This window comes from Zingiber officinale, chromosome 1A, assembly GCF_018446385.1.
Source record: "Zingiber officinale cultivar Zhangliang chromosome 1A, Zo_v1.1, whole genome shotgun sequence".
Lineage (NCBI taxonomy): Eukaryota > Viridiplantae > Streptophyta > Magnoliopsida > Zingiberales > Zingiberaceae > Zingiber > Zingiber officinale.
This window is the reverse complement of record NC_055987.1, coordinates 26,740,916-26,761,773: the sequence shown is the minus strand read 5'-3', so window position 1 is coordinate 26,761,773 and position 20,858 is coordinate 26,740,916. Positions and strand designations below refer to the sequence as shown.

At 34.9% G+C, this 20,858-nt stretch overlaps 1 protein-coding gene and 1 long non-coding RNA gene across 3 annotated transcripts; both read right to left on the bottom strand.

Moving 5' to 3' along the window:
• Positions 1 to 576: 576 nt before the first annotated feature.
• Positions 577 to 2,290, bottom strand: LOC122001511. The gene is made up of 2 exons (XR_006117395.1): positions 1,902 to 2,290; positions 577 to 809 (listed from the first exon to the last, which is right to left on the bottom strand). It is a non-coding gene; the product is annotated as an uncharacterized LOC122001511 (long non-coding RNA).
• Positions 2,291 to 2,891: 601 nt separating this feature from the next.
• Positions 2,892 to 8,918, bottom strand: LOC122021655 (protein PAF1 homolog). 2 transcript variants are annotated; one of them, XM_042579805.1, is made up of 12 exons: positions 7,698 to 8,918; positions 6,702 to 6,770; positions 6,148 to 6,255; positions 5,887 to 6,067; positions 5,717 to 5,796; positions 5,482 to 5,604; positions 5,062 to 5,167; positions 4,220 to 4,306; positions 3,954 to 4,022; positions 3,745 to 3,816; positions 3,514 to 3,672; positions 2,892 to 3,153 (listed from the first exon to the last, which is right to left on the bottom strand). In XM_042579805.1, the coding sequence occupies exons 1-12, from the start codon at positions 8,603 to 8,605 to the stop codon at positions 3,019 to 3,021; spliced, it is 2,097 nt and encodes a 698-aa protein (XP_042435739.1). In that variant the 5' UTR covers positions 8,606 to 8,918; the 3' UTR covers positions 2,892 to 3,018. The 2 variants fall into 2 exon arrangements, with proteins under 2 accessions (XP_042435739.1, XP_042435744.1); XM_042579810.1 differs by having other exon boundaries at positions 5,482 to 5,601.
• Between the last annotated feature and the right edge of the window lie 11,940 nt (positions 8,919 to 20,858).

Below are 20,858 nucleotides of genomic sequence, written 5' to 3'. Positions count from 1 at the left end.
GCGTCTTCACCTACTTCTCTCAGGAGAAGTTACCTGTTGCCAGATTGATCATCTAGATCAACTGAACTTTTGCTCAACGTCCAAATCTTCTGGTCTTCATGCTGGACGTCCGCTCCACGAGCCGCCCAAACTTCCACCCGGTTCGTGACACGAGGATTTCAACCTAGAGTCCTCGACTTTAGGATTTTGTCCGAAGCTCTCGACCCGCCAAAACTTTCTGCATAAGGTTATCACCCTCTAGGACTTTCCACCTGCCTAATCGCAGCTAGGACTTTTGCCTAAGGACCCTTAGGACTTTCCTACAATCTCATTCAAACTTGTTAGACCACAAATAACTTAACTTTGAATCATTTGCTATTATCAAAACTCATGTTCGATCGTCGAATGTTTTCTGCACCAACAAAAGTGTCATGACCGACACGAGTTTAGGATACCCAACTGAAAACCCCAAAATGCTTAAACTTCTTTGTAATTGGGATGATCAGATGAAAGATTAATAACCAAACACGACTATAGTTATGCGAGAATCGACATCATGGGAGAATACGAATGAAACTTAATTCCATATGGGAATAATAATAATAACTACTTTGCAATGCAATAACTCAACAGGAGGATTATACAATGCAGGTTGATACTTTATCTGCTTCAAAGTTTTGACACTGGCCGGTTTGTTAATCAGACAATTCTTCCTCCCTGCTTAACTGATCTATGTCATTTGTCATCATAAATTTATGTCGTTCCTCTTCGAGGTCGTCATCATACATTGAAGAAGTTCCTCCCTTTCCCTTTACACCATTTGGTTTTCCCTGAAAATGAAAGTGTGGTTTTCCATTTAGAGAATCTCATATGTCAAGTCAGGCATTAAGTTATGGAATCAGAATTCAAGGCACATAACCTAGGCCAACTTCAATTACATAAAAGACAAACCAAACATTCAGTGTGTGGAAGACAACTATTGTCTTTGAATGTGAAAACCCACAAGCCTTCGGAATATAAATCCACCCGTGACCAACTTCCGGTCTTCTATGGGAAGTCATGAACCCACAGGGGGGAAAATAACTTGACACATGTACTATTCCAATGGTGATTTAAGCCAAAGTCGACCATCCATCAACAACATATGAAATACTTTCCCTGTTTCCCAATACAAGACATATCATATACTTATAATGTTATGTTAAAAGATATATATCTATGTATATTTATCTATACTTGTACTTTCCCAATACAAGACCCCTATATCTGAGGCCTGTTGTGCTTTAGAATGACTATTCTTATCAATTGAAAACGAGCATCTCATGCACAATTTGACTAAAAAATGATTTTTAATGAAGTCCAACAAAGTAATAAGGAACTGACATGAACCACCAAAAAAGGACTCTAAGAAGAAGCTCTTAAGCTGAACAATACACGTTCCACAACCAAATCTAACCGACATCTCCAAAATCAATCGTATGTTCATCAGTGGTAAGGTAAAAGCTATGGTTCCCGCTAACAGATAAATCCCAATCTCGCAGCAGTTCACAAGAAAGCTAAAAAACATGTAACTAGCAGTTAAGTTATCGCCAATAATAACAAGCATTTGGAAGGCTTTAGCAATGTCGGCAAAGAACGACACGTCGAGTTAAGACAACAGTCAGAAACAATAACGTTACAACAACGAACCAGAAAAATGAGTATTTCTCCGGCCCAAACACTTACAACCATCCAATAAAAAAGAAAAACGTCCTCTCCCAGCTCGATCATGAGTTGTAATATAATAAACGAAGCACAGGGGAATCCACGACATTGAAGATGTTATATTTCATAGCAAATATGAATTTTCAGAAAGATCAACGACAAGGAAATGAAAACGAGGAGACACGAAAGAAACACAAAGGAGGGGAGAGATTTCTCACAGCTGGAACCTGGAAGGTCTCCACTCGAGGAACGTGTCGTGATCCTGCTCGGTCCAACTCTCCCTCAACTTGGTGATCATGTAGGGCTTACATTATAGGCCTTCTTTCCCATGTCATCGTACGAAGGAGCTTCACCTCGTCTCTCTTCCGACTCCAGCATCACGGGGAAGGTCGCCCAAAGTGAGAGATGGATAGGAGAGCGGGAGATCGAAGAAAAAGAAGAAATGAAAATCCTTAGAATTGCCGTCTCTTCTTTCTTAATTCCAAATCGCCTGAAAAGGGGACACTTGGAAGAGCAAGGTGACTCCAAAAATAGCCATACCACAATTGGATCTACGTCTGACTCACTCGCCTTGCCTTCAGTGATTGTCTGGTACAAGGCCCACGCTGATATCTACATTAAGACATTCAATCATAAGAAGGTACAAAAGCAAAAGAATATATGACCTTTCGGATGAGTTTAGTAATTAGCCGATGAAATATTATCATTATGATATTTTTGATTCAAATCTTGATAAAATTGAGATAAGTTTAGTAATTAGCCGATGAAATATTATTATTATGATATTTTTGATTCAAATCTCGATAAAATCGAGATAAATACTCATCTCCTCCGTATTCCTGGGACGAGTTCACGTCTCCTTTTTGTCACCAAAAGCAGGAGAATAGATTGAGTAAAAATCATTGAAACCCAATAATATTTGAAGCGGAGAGAGAAACACAGGGAATGGCTTATGCTAAAACATACAACCGTACAAGTTCTAGAAGCCGACTCTATGGAGCCAATCCTTTGTAGAATATGTATGAATCACACTGCAAAAATTATTTTAATTTTAGATAATGAAATGTCATCATCGACACGAGTTTAGGGTACCCAACTGACGACCCCAAAATACTTAAACTTCTCTGTAATTGGGACGATCAGCTGAAAGATCAACAGCCAAACAAGACTATACTTATGCGAGAATCGACATCATGGGAGAATACGAATGAAACTTAATTCCAAATGGGAATAATAATAATAATAACTACTTTGCAATGCAATAACTCAACAGGAGGATTATACAATGCAGGTTGGTACTTTATCTGCTTCAGAGTTTTGACACTGGACAGTTTGTTAATCATACAGTTCTTCCTCTCCGCTTAACTGATCTATGTCATCCGTCCTCGTAAATTTATGTCGTTCCTCTTCGAGGTCATCATCATACATTGAAGAAGCTCCTCCCTTTCTCTTTACACCATCTGGTTTTCCCTGAAAACGAAAGTGTGGTTTGAACTCACGTAGACAAATCAGGAGGAAAATTAAGAGAACTGATTATTATGGTACTGTGTGATGAGAAAACTGACTGCCAACATGAGGAATTATTAATGCAAAAGACTTTTTCTGGGTGTTCTAACAATAATATCTTTGATAATCAAATGTAGGAAATAATAAACAAGCAACAACGTAATGGTCTTAAAAGGCATACTGTAAAAGAATAACTAATATGTATCTAACTATCGCTGTGCTTTGTAGCAGCAAATTTGCTAGGAATTCATATTACTAAGCTGCAATTTGCTAGGAATTCAAAGTCTAAAATGCATTTCATCGGGCTATGAAAAAGCAACATACATTTTTTCCTGATATCTCCTCATATTCATTCGACTCTGCAACTGTGTTAGCTGATTGATTCCTCACAGTAACCTTTGATGGCGCTAGAAAATGCTCAGCTTCATCTACTGACCTTCCTTCTTTTGCCTTCTTTTGCAGAACAAGCTTTGTAGGTAGAGGCTTCATAACAAGCAGCATTTCTATCATAACTACACAGAACCTTAAAAATAAAATAAACTCAGATAAATGTACCAAATAGTGGGCATCTTTCTCTCCGAATGTAACTAGGTAAGTTGTTGGATCATCAGTATCCTCACCCCTTACCTACAATACGCAGAATTTGTTCAGAAATAATCATTGTTTGACCTAGCTGATCATGAAGCAAATTTTACAGTCTTCTACCTGCAGTCTATAACACATGACATGCAAGGGACACAAGTAGAGAAAAAAATGAAACATACATCCCAATGATACTCCCGAAGCCAGGTATATGTTGTATCTTCATTTTCAGTTTTCTTGTCCTTGTACAACTGAATGAAAGTTGCAAGTGTTGAAGTTAATAAGATGTGTAATGGAGTATCAATAATGGAGTATCAATGTAATTCACTAATCTTGAGGAACGAGGAAAAAAATGTCATAGTGCAATCTAATAGCATACTAATAGTCTTTGAGTCATATAGGTAATGACAAAAAATGAAATATAAGCAAGCAAATCCACAAGAGGTACCTCATCTGGTGCAGGAGCCATGTAGGCAAGGAATTTGTCAGGGTTGTTTGGATCTGAGCCATTCACTATAAAGCTCTTCATTATAGCCTATGAAGAAGCAAAAGCTCATCATGACTTTGTTTTTTACAATTGTAAGGTAGTGAATAGTTCATAAAGGAATAAGATACTCTTACACCATGAAAATACTGCACCATCAAGGATATGCCATGCCACAATTTAAAGAATTTATAAGTACCTGAAGTTTAAGATGAACTAGAATACTGCTACATCTCTAAAATAAACACACATTGAGGCAGGGAAGCTACACCTACACAAACTTCAACACACATTGAGGCATGAAAGCTACACCAACACAAACTTCAAACAATGTCGTAACTGAATTGATAACTATTTACTTAATCAAGAAGGGAAAAAACAAAGGTTTGAATCTGACTTTCATCCATTTGTAAGGGTACTAGACATCTAACTTTCTCTTCCTATACTTTGATACAAGGAGAAGACAAAAGGATTAAAAAACCTATTTCTCATTTGCTCTTCCATTGAAAATAAGGAAGATAACATTTAAGAGTTGAAGTTCAGGAATATTCCGATGACCCACATCTCAAGATTTTTTCCCCGTCTCTCCTATTATGAAAAGAAGCAAAAAGAAACCAAGTGAATTCGTATGAAGAACTTCATAAATTCGAAAGTATTTCAATTGAAAACAAAACAGAAAGGTTCATAGGATATTTATCAAAAAAAGAAAAATAGTGGACCCATTATACATCTAATACAACTAAATTAGAGGTTTCATTATTTGCAAATAACCATGTATGTAGGTCGTAAGGGGAAGAAAGCCAAACCTGTGACTCAAGCTCATCGAGAATAGATCTGTCTAACTTGTTATATTGTTCTGAATCAGCTGTTGGATCTCCATCAAAGTTTACCATAACAAACTGATCTTCATATCTAGCATAAGAAGTGAGTGCACTGAGTTAAAAACCAATGTTCAAATCAAAATAACCCATTCACATGATTTATGCTTCCAAACAAGTTAAACCATAAATTTGTTATTTGCTACAGAAAAATGCACTACGATGCTTGTAAAAAAAAAAACTTTTAATTACAGAGCGACAATTAACCCTTGTGATGCAAATTATAGAACTTTGTAGGCACAATTAGTAGCATAGATTAGCTATTGATGTATAAACATAGAGGTCATGGCAGGTAGTGAAAACACAAGCAATTGAGGAACTAGCATTAGTGTTAAACGCATTGCATACTTGTCAAAAAATGGTAACAAAGGCAAAATTTCCACAGGTTCTAGTCCAGGTTTAGATTGATGAACAGGAGGTAGTTTGGCTGCCCTGAATGATTCTTCGATAGCTTGAATTTGTTTCTCCCTGCTACAATAGGAAAATGATAAAAATATTAGTAGAAAAGAATATTGATATACTTGAGCTAGTAAAAGTTCTAGTAGAGAACATGGTAATCAATTTTGGTTAGTAAGTAGTATACCTATTGTTCAGATTCTCCAAGAAAAGATTTCTTCCTTCTCTTGATTCACGCATCTCCTTTGCTTGTTTCTCAGAAAGACTCTGCAAGTTGCATTTCAGATTGCATATGCACAATTAGCTGCTAGCAATAGAGGCACACCTATAACATTCCACTGCAGAATACTCCCCTACCATTTTTGCTGCTTCCGTGCTAATAGGAGAAATGTATTGAGTCTTAACCAACCAAGAAACACCTTTATCTGTAGGTCTCTCTTTCCTTCTTATACCTTCTTGTTTGATAGGAGTTACTACCTCCTCCTCACGCAATAGTTCTTCATCTTCATGGGCAAGGGGGAGACGAACAGCGTGAGGACTGGAGAAGAGTATAAGTGAGTTATCTGGGACACATGTTACAGAAGTCAAACTGTCTAGCAGGAAAATATAGAATCATACTTGTATATGCTCATATCAAGTAGGTCAAGAGGTATCCCAAGATCTTGTTCAACATAGAGTTTAGGCTTTAGCATCTTTTCTATGGATGTAATTTTGTACCTGCTAAATCTGAAAACACAGCAACACATTTCATTATCATTAAAATCAGAAAAAAAAACAAAACAAAACCATGCAACAAACTTCAAAAGAAGAAACAGTTAAAACTGATGGTATTCATCACAATCTAAACAACTTTATGTGGCTAAACAAACAATGCATAACAGAAAACAAAATAAACTTTCATACAAAAGTTCACTAAACAATGCATAATAACAAAGCAAATAAACTTGCCTACAAAAATAAGCCACACAGTTAAAATCAATAGATTGAGTTTCTCCAACAAATGTCTGGCTTCAGCAACTACAGTCCAGGTATAATAAATCAAACAATAAATTCCAGTGAAGGGGGGGTGGCAAGCATTCTTAACTCTAAGGGGAACAAATTGTAGTAAGAGATTTATGAAAAAATTTATACCAAGCCAGAATGAGATAACTGAAAACAGAAGTGGTTCATACCGATCTTTATCCTTGTTCATTGCTAATAGTTTTGGTTGTGTTGTTGGATCTGGCAACTCATTTCTAAACCTGTGTCAAGAAGAATGTCAAAATGACTAGTGATTAAAGAAGATAAGAAAAGCAAAAATCCTAGTACAGCATTGAATTCCATTTATTTCCTGGTAGTGATACTCCTTGAGGTCAGAGTAAAGTAAAATGTGTAGCGAGCAATATACCAAGTTGTGATATATAATAACTGTCACTATTGCTCCAAAATTGGCAAATACAGTATTTGTTTTCTATTATCAGGCAGATGGGACTTGATATTTACTGCTGACAAAAGGAAGTCCAAATCAATACTGATATCAAGTTGTGATGCATAAAAGTTGCAGTACATTTCCTTGCTAAAAGGTGCTAGATATTGATATCAAATAAAAGTTCCATTTTCTTGGTCATAGGCATGCAAATGTTAGCATCTAGATCAATTGCAATTTATTCAAGCATCTAAACTAGAATTCCTTAAGTTAGGTGATGAGCATGGATTTGTATTAACTTGTATCTCACTGTATTTGATCCTGGCTAATATAAAAGACAGCAGCAATGCATCCTGAAATTTCCTTGCAAAATCCATATTGGATAGCAAAAGATGTTTTCCCTGTCTAATCATAAGGCCACAAAAAGTAGAAGCAACCAATGTAAGGGCCAGAGTGACAGTTTGTGCAATAGATGTTTCAATGATATAAATTGAAATAGGTGTTTCAATGATATAAATCCTGATCAATAGGTAACAGAGACGTTACATCAAAGGTGTGTCCCCCAAGAATATGAATAAACAACCTTTGACACTATAGCATGAAATGCAAAAACACAAGCTAGATGCAAACTACTTGCTCCAAACATCAAATGAAATCAAATAAAAACAAGAAATCTTACAAGTTTGCAAAGTAAAGATAAAGTTATAGTTGCGGGACAGCTACCCCTAAAACAATGCAGTTTATTATGAAAACTCCTACTCACTTCATCTTGCAGATGAAAGTCGTAGGCTTCTTAAGCCGGTTTTCAATTCTATCCCCGCCCAAGAATGGAGTTGTCCGGCGATCTGTCATGCGAGAACCAGTCATTGAGCCATTCGGCCGTACATTGCCTGCAAGCATTTGGGTCTTTTGCAGCACAGTTGACTGTGACTGTTTCAAGAAAAGAAGCCTCTTCTCCTCCTGCTTTTGTTTCTCATATTCTCTTTTCTTCCGCAATCTCCTCTCCTCCTCCGTCTCGATCCTTCCCGAGATTCCATTTGGACCTCCGGACTGGAAGGTGGGCCTCCCGGCAGACGGTCCAGGAGGAGGCTTCTGCTGCTTAGGCGGGAGCGATGGTTTCTGCTGGCGCCCGGAAGGCGGGGCAACTTTTGTGGTGATATGGTGGTGCAAGTTAATGGCTGGAGGAGCAGATTGGACCTGATTAGACAGAGAAGGGGGCGGCGGAGACGGGGGAGGCGGAACCGATGGTGGAGGCGGCGGAGACGCTGACGGAGGGGGCGGTGGTGGCTGAGAAGGAGGGTTATACTGGATTGGGTACTGTGAAGAAGGGTAGTACATCGAAGGTTGCGACTGTGGCGGTGGCGGAGGAGGGGGGTAAGCACCCGAGGGCGGCGGAGGCGCCTGGGGTACGGAAGGGGCGTAAGGATACTGCTGTTGGCTAGCCGGCAGATTGAATGGGTCAGCGAACCCAGGGTGTGGAGCGGAGCCTGGCGGGATACGGCCGTAGCCGGAGGCGTCGGCGCCGGAGGCGGGATAGCCCCCGTGGGGTTGGGATGGATAGGGCTGGAATTGGGGGTTGAGGGTAGGGGGAAAGGGATGGTTCTGGTTGGGCACTGGAGGTGGCCCCCCTACCGGAGGTGGAAGAGGGGGGTACGGACGGAAGGAAGACATGTCTCCGTCTCCAATCGGCCGGATTAGGAACCCTTGGACAACCTCTTTTTGTGATAGGAATAGGAGGGTTAGGGCGAAGAAGGAGATGAAAGGGAGAGCGGCAGACTGATAATGAAGACAGAGGGTGACGAAGAGACCGCTGTACTCTCTCGTGGCAGAGAAGGGGAGGATGACGTCGAGCTTACTTCTACAGCGTGCACGAGAGATCTCGCCGGAGGAGAAGGTGCGGCGGCGGCGTCCAAACGGAGACCAATTAATTGAGCCTGGGTTGTGTGGGCTTGTATAGCGAAATAGTTTACGAATTCTCGAACCAGGCTTTAGTTGGATCATTCAAAAACTTCTAAATTTATAAGGGTAAAATTGAAAAGTACGATAAAAAAAGTTTTGGATAAAATCAAAAAAAACGCCCTGGGTTTTACAAATCACAAAAAGGGCGTTCTTTTTTAAAAAAAAATAAAAATAAATGGGTACTCCTCCTGAAATTTTATTCTCAAATTATTCTTTAACTGAATGTTGATTTAAAAACTACCGGGTAAGTTCTACCATGTATAGTAACTATTGAGTAGTTTTTATAATATATAAAAGCTATCGAGTAATTATTAAATATGTAAAAATTATCCAATAGCTGCTAGAACTTATTTAAAGTAAGTTTATAATTTAGAATTTAAGATTTATATTGTGTAGAACATATTCGGTAGCTATTACAATGTGTTTAGTGTGAGTTTAAAATTTAAGATTTTAAATTTTGGATTTAAAATACTACTATAATAATAATAATTAAGTCTTATCCCACTAGATGAGATCAGTTATATGGATCATTTTACATCATTGAGCTTTATCTCCTACTATATTATAATCTATACTTAAATAAAGTTTATCTTATTTTATTATTCTTAACCAAGTCTTTTTTGGTCTTGCTTTTTCTAGTTTGATATATGTATGTCATAGTTTCACATCGCCTAACTGGAACATTTATTGGTCGTCTAAGTACATGTTCGTACTATCTTAAACGTGTCTCTAAAAGTTTTCTCTCCATAAATACAACTTCAACTTTCTCTCTAATGCTCTCCTTCTTATTATGTTCATTCTTATATGTCCATACATCTACCTTAATATCTTCTACTCATGTATTCGAGTCATAACTCAACATTCAACTTCATATAACATAGCAGGTGTAACTGTAATTTTATAGAATTTTTTAAAGTTTTATAGGTACTTTATGGTCATATAAAACACTTGACATTCTCCTCCATTGCAACCATATTGTTTGTATTATATGTAAGACGTCTCTCTCAATTCTTCGATCATTTTACAAAAATAATCCTAAATAGTTAAAACTCTTGGTTCCAGGCAACTCGTCATCTCCTATCTTAACAATTATGTCTAATATTGTCAAACTTAAATTCCATATATTCTATCTTTATTCTATAAAGCCTAAAATATTTCCCTTCTAGTGTTTTCTACTAAGATTCTAGTTTAATATTTACTCTTTCATGTATTTCATCTACCAAAACAATATCATTTGGAAACAACATGCACCACGGTACTGTGTCTTAAATATGTACAGTGAATTCATACATAATTAATGTAAAAAGATATAGACTTATAGTTGATCCTTGATGTATCAATATCGTCGAAGCCTTCTCGGAGTCGCACACAAGAACGAAAATTATAGAGAATGATGTGTAGAAGCCCCTGGTCAAAAGCCTTTTTATAGGCCATTTTTGGGGGCCCAGAACACACCCGGACGTTTGGGTTGCTGACGTGGTGGCTCATCGGCAAAACTCTTTCTCTGAAAGTTTATCCTTTTCCGAGCGCCTGCCACCTCAACTTAGCCAATCGCCCGTTCGACCCCTTCCCAAGCACATAGACTATCTCCGAGCCCCTAGATGTCTGAGTGCTTGAACACAGTCCAGGCACTTAGAGACTCCCTTTTTCAACTACTTTGCAGCTTTGATTCCCTACAAAATATGTTAGTCTAAGTAATAAAAATTACCCTACAAAATAAAGTTAGCACATCAAAAATATAATCAATTTATAACTTAGATCCTGTCTTCGCAAGACCAGTATATAGTCATGATCTCAACTTAGACTTCTCAAATGGCTCTAAGCTGAATCGTGCTTATAGTCCCACCGAGACTCATCCTCACTGAATCTCTTTCCTCCAGTGACTTATCTCACTTACCATTTACAATCACCCTTTGACCCATCAAGTCTTCTCGTAAGTCGTTAGGTCCACAGACCTAATTGGACTTCTGCCAGCTATCAGGTCCCGCAGACCCAGCCAGACTTTCTTTCAAATATCGGATCACTCCTTGACCTATCTGGATTTCGTGTCAGTTATCAAGTCCTCAGACCTAACTGGCTTCTATTGGAGCAATTTCCTTAGGTCATGTTTGACCAGTTTGACTAAGCTTGAGTTGAGTCAAGCTTGAGTCGGGAATTGAGTTTTGATGTTTGATAATTTATGGAGATTGCTGGAGCAATCGTCCGATTGTGGAGATGGTCAAGGGATTGACCAGGTTGATGAAAAGACAAGTCAAGTGGTCAGTGTTGACCGGAGACTTGACCGGGTAAGTCCTAACTGGAGTTTAGGCATCTGGGAAAGTCCTAACTGGAGGTTAGGCAAGAGAGAAGTCAAGTAGGTCAAGGTTGACAGGAGACTTGACTGGGAAAGTCCTAATTGGAGATTAGGCAAAGGTAAGTCCACCAGGAAGGTTGGCAAGAGTGAAAATCCAAGTAGGTCAGTGTTGACCAGACTTGGTGGTGAAAGTCCTGATCAGTGAGATCAGGCAATTGGAAAGTCCTAGTATAGCTAGGCAAAGGGAAAGTCCTGGTAAGGAGCCAAGCAACTAGAAAGTCCAAGTGTGATCTTGGTAAAAGGAAAGTCTTGGTAAGGAGCTAGGCAATTAGAAAGTCCAAGTGTAATCTTGGCAAAAGAAAAGTCCTGGTGAGGAATCAGGCAATTGGAAAGTCCAAGTGTGATCTTGGCAAAGGTTGTAAGTCCAAGCATGTGGTCTTGGAAAGTAAGTCCTAGTATGACTTGGCGAGGAGAACCCGATAACTATGATGAGGCCGATGGAAGCTCCAGAAGGCAAAGCGTGAAGGATAGGGAGATATCGGAGGGACGCAAGGCTGATGAAGGAGGCTAGAAGGCTAGTTCGAGGTTGGTCGGGAGTGGCCAAATGCTAGGCATGGAGACCCAACAGATCACGGTTGACCGGGAGTTGGGTTTGGGAGTTTGGACTTGAGTTTGAGTCAAGTCCAAGTTGATCAATCGATCGGGCGATCGATTGAACCAGGGACCAATCAATCAGTGGATTGATTGGAGTGTGCTGCGAAGGAAGGAATGACCCAATCGATTGGTCGATCGATTGGGACCATATTTCGTGAGCACAGAGCTCTTCCCAATCGATCGGGCGATCGATTGGGGAGCTGCCAATCGATCGATCGATCGATTGGGCAGAGGTGTTCTCGCGCGATCGCGAGAAGCATAGAATGCTTCTGAATCGATCCACCGATTGATCCAGATGTTCCCAATTGATTGGTCGATCGATTGGGATTCGACCGTTGTGCAGGATGCAGGTGGTGGACAGCTGGGATTGTCCGGATGTGACGTGGCAATCGATTGGGAATGAATTCAATCGATTGGAGCTACTGTATAAAGCCCAGGCGGAGCTTTTTCTCAGTAAATCTCTTGCAATCTTTTGCGCCGTTCTTCAGCGATCCACAACGAGCTTCCCCGATCTACTCACGCCAGTTCTTGAAGGCACTTGGGGAGTTTCTCCAAGATTCAAGAGGCGACGACAAGCACAAGTAAGCAAGAAGAGGAGTGTGTTACGTTGTATTTTTGTTTCCTCTTATTGTATTTGTGTTGTGTTGTGTGTGAGTGTTGTATGAGGCTTCTCCGCCTCCGACTGCGACCGAGAAGGAGGTTTTCATAGTGGAGTGAGCGTGTCATGTGGATCCTTGGATTAGTCACCTCATCTTGAGGTGGATACCAAATAAACCCTAGGTGTTAGCAATGGTTGTTTTTGTCTTTGTATTCCGCTGCATATCATCAAGACACAACCGACGAACACACGACGAGACGCTATTCACCCCCCTCTAGCGGACATCAAGGTCCCAACAACTTCAACCTGGTGTCAGGTCTCTAGACTCGTCAATTTCTGCACACTCGGTAAAGCGGTTAGACAAATATAACACCTAACTTTAATCCATTTATCATTCATTAAAACTTGAATTTGACCATTGGTGCTTACTACACTAACAATCTTTCCTTTTTTGATGTAATAACAATCTAGGTTAAAGTTAGAAAAATTTACCAGAATAAAAACAATACTAGCATGTATGAAAAAATAATTTCAATTATTATTTTGTTCTCTTAACATTGGTCTTGGTTTATGATTTTTCTAATCTTAAATTTTTATCCTCCCTCTTTGACATTTATAAAAAATGGACATACAAATAAGTTATACCAAAAGTATAAGACAAGAAATAAGCTAGTAAAAACAATAAAGATTTTTAGATCTATTTGAAGGAGAGTTGCAAAGATTTTTAAAATATTTTTTTTAAAAAAAAATCAGGTATATATTTTTAAGAAAATTTTCAAGAGATTTTTGAAAGTATTTCTCAAGTAATTTTTCTAACTATTTTGCAAGATATTTTAAAATTATTTTTAAAAATAATTTTTAAAGTATTTGCTAAATAATTTTCAAAAGTCATTTTAAAGTAATTTGGAAAGTAGTTTTCTAAGTATTTTTTAAAGTAAAATTTTAAAGTCATTTTCAAAGTATTTTTTCAAAGTAAAATTTTAAAGTATTTTATAAAATATTTTAAAAATAATTTTTAAAGTAATGTTCAAAATATTTTTAAAATATTTTTTTAATATGAGTAAGTTTTAAAGCAATGGTTTTTCAAGACAACAATTTTCAAAAGTTTACAAATATTTTGAAAAAAATTCTGAAAACATCTTTAAAAAAATCAAGATAATTTTAATCATATCCTCCCCTGAATCTAATATTATTTTAAAAATAATTATCTAAAAATTTGTCTTTAAATGTCTAACCCTTGATTACTAACTAACTACCAGAAGATAGTAATGTTCACTTAGTTAGTTAAGTTAAATACGTTTATCTGACTAGTTATTCACTAAGAAGGATTATTTAGCTTGATAAATGTATTTTGGTATATTTTACCCAGACTTTTATCGATACACTGAAATAAATATTTGAAGTTTAGATAATATCCTATGCATCTCACATCATTCTAGGTTTTTGAATACACAAGCAAATTAATCTTAATATGACATCTTAGCTGCCTAAAAACTATAGGTACATACTGACTAAACAGAATACCTAGGCTAAGTTCATAACAAATTTTTAAACACTAGGAAAAATGAAAATTTCTAGAAAATATAATTAAGGAAATAGTCTAAAATTTGAAAATCATAAAAACATATCCTCTCCCTTTAGTAGACACTCTCTCTTAATTTAAGGTCTTAGTTTTAATTAATTTAAATTAAAATTTTAAAGTTAAGTTTTAGTTAAATTTTAAAGTTAAGTCAAGTTTAATTTAAAATGAGTTAGAGTAAAGTTAAGATTTTAATTAAGGTTACAATTAAACTTCGATAAGATTATAGATTGTGTTAATTGATAAAGTAATTTGATTGGGTTAAATTATATTATGTTAGATTAAAGCTTTAATTAGGTTAAATTAAACTAAATTAAGGTATTAATTAAAGTTAAATTAAATTTTCAATTAATGTTAACATAATTCTTAATCAAGGTTAGATTATTTATTAAAGTTAAAATTATGTTAAATTTTAAATGAATTGACTTTAGTTTAATTATTTAATAAAATTTTAAGTTTAAATTAATTAAGGTTTAATCGAGTTTAATTAAGATTTAAGTTTAAATTAATTATTTTTTAATTGAGTTTAACTAAGATTTGAGTTTAAATTTGATTAAATTTTAATTATTTTTCAAAAATGATTTAAAAATATTTTTGAAACAATTTTTAAAATAAATTTTAATATGATTTTTAAAAGATTTTAAAAACAATTTTAATAGATTTTTAAAATAATTTTAAAAAGATTTTAAAATAATTTTAAAAAGATTTTAAAATAATTTTTAAATATATTTAAAATGTTTTTTTAAATAATTATTAAAAAATTTATAAAAAATTATTAAAAATTTTTTTAAAATATTTAAAAAAAATAAAATGATTTTTGAAAGATTTTTAAAATATTTTTTTAAAATGATTTCTAAAATATTTTTTAAAAGATTATTAAAATAATTATTAAAATGAGTTTAAAAATATTTTTTAAAATATTTTTTCAATAATTTTTAAAAGAATTTTTTAAAGAATATTAAAACATTTTTAAAAATATTTTTAAAAGAATTTTTAAAATATTTTTAACCTAAATTTTAATTTACCTTAATCATTTCACCGGATCTAATTATTCAACCATGGTATTCTATAGTTTGGTGAGATGAATTAGTTAAGTTTTAAAGATGATTTAATTTTTTTGTTAGATTCAAATTTAACTATAAGTCAATTAAATACACATTTTAAAAATTGACGTCCAGGAGTGGCGAGGCACAAAGACCTTCTTGGGTATTGAAGCAACGACCAATTTCTAAGATAAAGTCTTTTAATAAAATTATTCATTTAATTGACTTTCTGAGAAACCTTAGTCTAACTAATTTAGGATGTGGTGAGATAACTTCGATTATTTCTATTTAACTAAGTAGACCAAGTAGGGTACACCTTACCCCACTTGATTCCCTAGACTAAGTTTTTTAACGTACTATCATCTTGCCCCACCCTGGTATTAGGTTGGACAAGAGTCAACTTATCTTTTAATCTAGACCTGGTTACCCAACTAGGTAGACTGTTATTTTGGAGGTGTCAACTAGTTTGATATCTCCCTTGAATTATTAAACTTGGGTTAAGTTTTGGGTTTATGTTGATTTATTTTGTAGTTATAGTAAATTTGATTATAGCTTAAGTTTTGATTTGATTTATTAGAGCTTAAGTTTTGATTTGATTTATTAGATTTGAGTTTGTAGTTAATTTTTAGATTTAAGTTATTAGGGTTATCTCATTTTGTTTTTAGATATTGAATTTTATTTTTTGGGTATATAATATTGGTTTGATCCCACTTGTTGGGTTATACAAGCTTTTGGAACTCAAGCTTTAGTTTGATTTTTATTTTGACTTATTAATGAGATGAAGGTTTTATTTATTGAGCTAGACTTGTATCCGAGTCTAGATTTGTTGTATATAACTCATTGGGATTCAAGTATCATATCTAAATACTTGGATTTTGTTGTGAACTTTTCTAAATATTATCTAAGTTTTACAACTTCATTTGTCAAATTGGTATTTACCTCCTCAAGTTTTTGAACTTGTGTTAGATTTCTAGATTGAACTGGTTCAATTGTTGGGTTTGATTTGATTTGTTCTTTAAGATTTTTATTTTCCTTAAGGAGTGTTCCATTTTCTTTTTCATATCTAGATAGTTTCCTATTCATGCATACAATAATTTTAAAAAACTTAGTAGATAGATTTGGGTATTCCTCATTGGAACATTCGGAAACGAGTACAGACTCGTGACTTGACTCGTTTCCAGACTCGTCATCTTGATCTAATTCATTTTCAGATTCTGATATAAATGTCATCAGTGTGAGGTAATTGTTTTGCTTTGGTTCATCATTATTCGATCCTTCCGAGAATGACTAGTCCCAAGTTGCTTTGAGGGTCTTCTTCTTTTTCAATTTCATTGGTTTGTCTTCTTTGATATTCGGACATTCGTGCTTGTAGTGTCTTTTTCTGTTACACCCATATACTTGACTTGTTGGAGTTTTGCTTGATCATCTTTTGAAGGTCTTTCTTGCTAAAGTTCTTTTTCTTTCTGGTGAACATCTTCCTCATCATGTTCACGAGTTGCTCTTCTTCATCTGAGTCAAGGTCAGACTCAGATTCAGACTCAAGTTTGGACTTGGTTTTTCCCTCCTTTGAAGAACCTGCAAAAAAATACAACACCTTTCTCGATCTTTTGGCAGGAGTTAGCCTGTTCGTGCAGTTTTAGTTTATAAAATAATTCATCTAACATTGGTTTAGATAAATTCTTTGAAAATTTATAGGCATTAACCATAAATGCCCACAGTGCGTTTTGAGGGAATGAATTTAAAGTATACTTGATCACATCACGATTCTCGAGTTGGTGCCTGATTATGTGAAGACCGTTGAGGATGTTCTTTATTCTAGCATGAAGTTGACTTGTGATCTCACCATCCTGCATTTTAATGTTAAGCACATTATTTAAAAGTAAATCTTTTATAGTTACCTTTAAGTCAGTCATGCCCTCGTGTAGTTCTACCAACTTGTCCCACAACTCCTTCGTAGTTGTACGATTCGACCTAGTTTAGCTCCTTCTTTGCTAGTCCACATTGAATGAGGTTTATTGCTTTGAACTCAGTTTGCACATTCTTTTTCATCTCCATGTTTCAATTGTCTGTAAGGATGATCATGTTATTGTTGTCCTTTAGAGTCATGTATCCTTGTCAAATGCAGAACCATTGCTAGACATCCATCTTCAGGAACACTTTCATTCTCCTCTTCCAGTAGGAGAAGTTGTCTCTGTTGAATAGCGGTGGACACACAGTGTTGTAACCTTCACTCTTGGCCATTTGATTCTAAAATTAACAAACTTACGAGAATTCCGTGACTATACCTTGGGAGTAAATAGTGTGAGAAAGGAAATAAAGCTTGAGTGGTGTTACACTCATATTGAGAAAAAATAAAATAAAATAAAATAAAATAACATAATAATAATAATAATAATAATAAATTTATCAAAAGAAGTGATTACATTAATTTTGACTAATGGTGAAAAAATAAAAATATAAAATCAGAAAAAAGGCGTAAGAATATTTTTTTAATAAAAAATAATATATAATTTTTTTTAAAAAAATCTTGCTTGATTAGTGGTTTTACCAATTCAGAGCGACCTCGCTCTGATATTACTTGTAAAATTGAAAAGATGCTAGAGGGGGGGGGGGGGGGGTTGAATAATATTCATCACATTTTCTAGAATCACGAGAATACGCTATGGAAAATAAAAGAAGGAAAGAAGAACAATTGCTAACACAAGTCTTTTACTTGGTTCGGAGCCTTTGACTACTCCAAGACCCGCACTCGATGAGTATTTTTGTTGGGGAATCACTATTTGATTGAAGAGATTACAGAGTTTAAGTACAATGCGAGTATATAAAAGTATACCGACAATATATAAAAAGTAGAAGCTTGATCATAGGTTGTCAGAGTAGCCTTTCAGTATCACTAGAGCCTTCTCGAAGCAGTGCATAAAAACAAAAGTTATAGCGAATGATGTGTAGAAGCCTCTGGTTGAAGGCCTTTTTATAGGTTATTTTTCGAGCGCCTAGACCACCCCCAGGTGCCTCCAACAGGGTCTGATCCGTCGCTGACTTATCCTCCTCCGGGCGCTCGGACCACCCCCGGGTGCCTGGGTTGTTGATGTGGTGGCTCATTAGTGAAATTATCTCTGAAAGTTTATCCTTCTTCAAGCGCTGGATCGGTCTAGGCACATGAACCAGTCTAGATGCTCGGAATGTGACGTATGATGGCCAATCTGCATGTGCTACCTCAGCTTCGCCAGTCGCCCATTCGGCCCGTTCCCAAGCACCTGGACCATCTCCGGGAGCCCGAACATCCGAGCGCTTAGACACAGTCCTGACACTTGGAGACCCGCTTTTTCAGCCACATTGTAACTTTGATTCCTTGCAAAATATGTTATTCCAAGCAATAAAAATTACCATGTAAAACAGAGTTAACACATCAAAAATATAATCAATTTATGACTTAAATTATGTTTTCCCAAGACCAAGATCTAGTCATGGTTTCAGCTTAAACTTCCTAAATGTCTCTAAGCTACACCGTGCCTATAGTCCCCCCGGGACTCGTCCTAATTAGTGGATCTCTCTCCTCTAGTGACTTACCTCACTTACCATTTACAATCAATTGACTTGGCTTTTGACCCACCAGGTCTTCCCACTAGTTGTCAGGTCTGCAGACCCAATTGGACTTTGGCCAGTTATCAGGTCCTGCAGACCCAATTGGATTTTTCACAAGATATTGGGGCATTCTTTGACCTATTTGAACTTCATGCCAGTTATAAAATCCTTAGATTTAATTGGGATTCAGTTTGGTGTTATATCCTCTAGACCCGTTAATTCCTACACACTCGATAAAAAGGTTAGACAAATATAACACCTAACTTTAATCCATTTGGCATTCATCAAAACTTGAATTTAATCATTGGTGATAACTGCACTAACAGTTACATCCTTATATATATTCTTAATTAGTTTAATATATGTTACGCTAACACCTCCCTTTTCTAGAATTCTTCATATAATTTCTCTTGGAACTCTTTTTATAAGCTTTTTCTAAGTCAATGAATACCATGTGTAGATCTTATTTTTGCTCCTGATATTTTTCAATTGATTGTCTAACAAAATGTATAACTTCTATTGTCGACCTTCCAGACATGAATCTAAATTGATTTTCGGTCACTGTAGTCTCATTCCTTAATCTCTTTCTATTACTTTTTTTTTTCAAAGTTTCATAGTATGATTCATTAGTTTAATACCTCCATAGTTTGTACAATTTAGTATGTCTCCATTGTTCTTATATAAGGGAAATAGAGTACTTATCTTCCATTGATAATATATTTTTTCATTTTCAATACCATATTAAATAATTTTATAAGTCATTCAATAACTTGTTTCCCTAGGCACTTCCATACCTCTATCGGAATATCATCTGGTCTAATGATTTTTTTATTGTACATCTTATTTAAAACTTGTTATACTTCTAATATTTGAATTCCATGATAAAATTTAAATTTCTATGTTTATTTGAACTACTTAATTACCTAAGTTAAATTGATTATCTAAATCTTCATTAAAAAGTTGATAAAAATACCTCTTCTACTATTCTTTTATTTCTCCATCGTTTACTAGTACTCTATTATATATTATCATGAGACTGACCATATAAAACTACTGGGATAAAAAATTCTATCTTTTTGCTACCACTTTGTCATTTGTGTTAATAGTATATTTGTACTTCCAGCTACTAACTTCTATAACTTGTAATAATTATACAGCTTCCATAATAATATTGAATAAAAAAGTAATTTCAGAATAAAGAGAGGTACCCATTTAATTTATTATTTGGAAAAAACCGCCCAATTAATATTTCTCTTTAATTTGGAGCGGAGCGGCGTTTTAATTTTTTAATCAAAAGTTTTTAGGAGTGTTTTTTTTATATTGGCGATCGTGCACATGTATTTGGTGAGTTAAATCCCTTATGTAAGATGGAGCAATGCAAGGAACAATTTGAGTGATAATTAATTTATAGAAAATAATTTTATTTTTTAAATATAATTTTTATTTTTTAGAACAAGATTATAATATTTTTATAATTTTATATATCTCTAGAGATATTTATAAAAAATTAAGATGGAGTAACCGCTCCTAGTTGCATGTGCAAGATACATGAACTTACAACAGATAACAGACTCTCCATAAAAAATTAATTTAATTCTTTATATTAGATATTAAATTGATAAAAACAAATACTATATTTAATCTTAGTCAAAAGACTAACTATAAATTAGGTAAAAGTATGTCAAACCCATAACAATGCTATGATGACATTTGAGAATCCCAGTAGCAAGTTAAGCTATTGTAACAGACTTTTTCTTATAAATAATTAATTTAATATCATATTTGATATTAGGAAAAAAAATTAAAAAAATATACTTTCTAACATTGTTGGCTCAATTTTTTTTGCTAACAGTATTGTTAATTTTAAGATGTGAGACTAAAGAGAACCTTAGATTTATAATTAATTAATAAGATAAGTTCTAAATAATATGCCGCAACTGAATCTCGAATTATAGATTCTTGATTAATTAATGAGATTTTTTTAAATAATATAAAAGTCTTGAAGTCTAGATTACTCATTAATTAATCAGAAAAATTTTAAGTAATACATTACAGTTGAATTTTAATATATTTATGAAAACTATTAATAAACTTTAAAATTATTTTTACATTAGAAAAGAAGAAATATTAATATAAATTTATTTTAAATATCATCAAAATTAATTAATGAATGATACCTATTACTAAAATAGTAAAATAGCTCTTCGATTTAT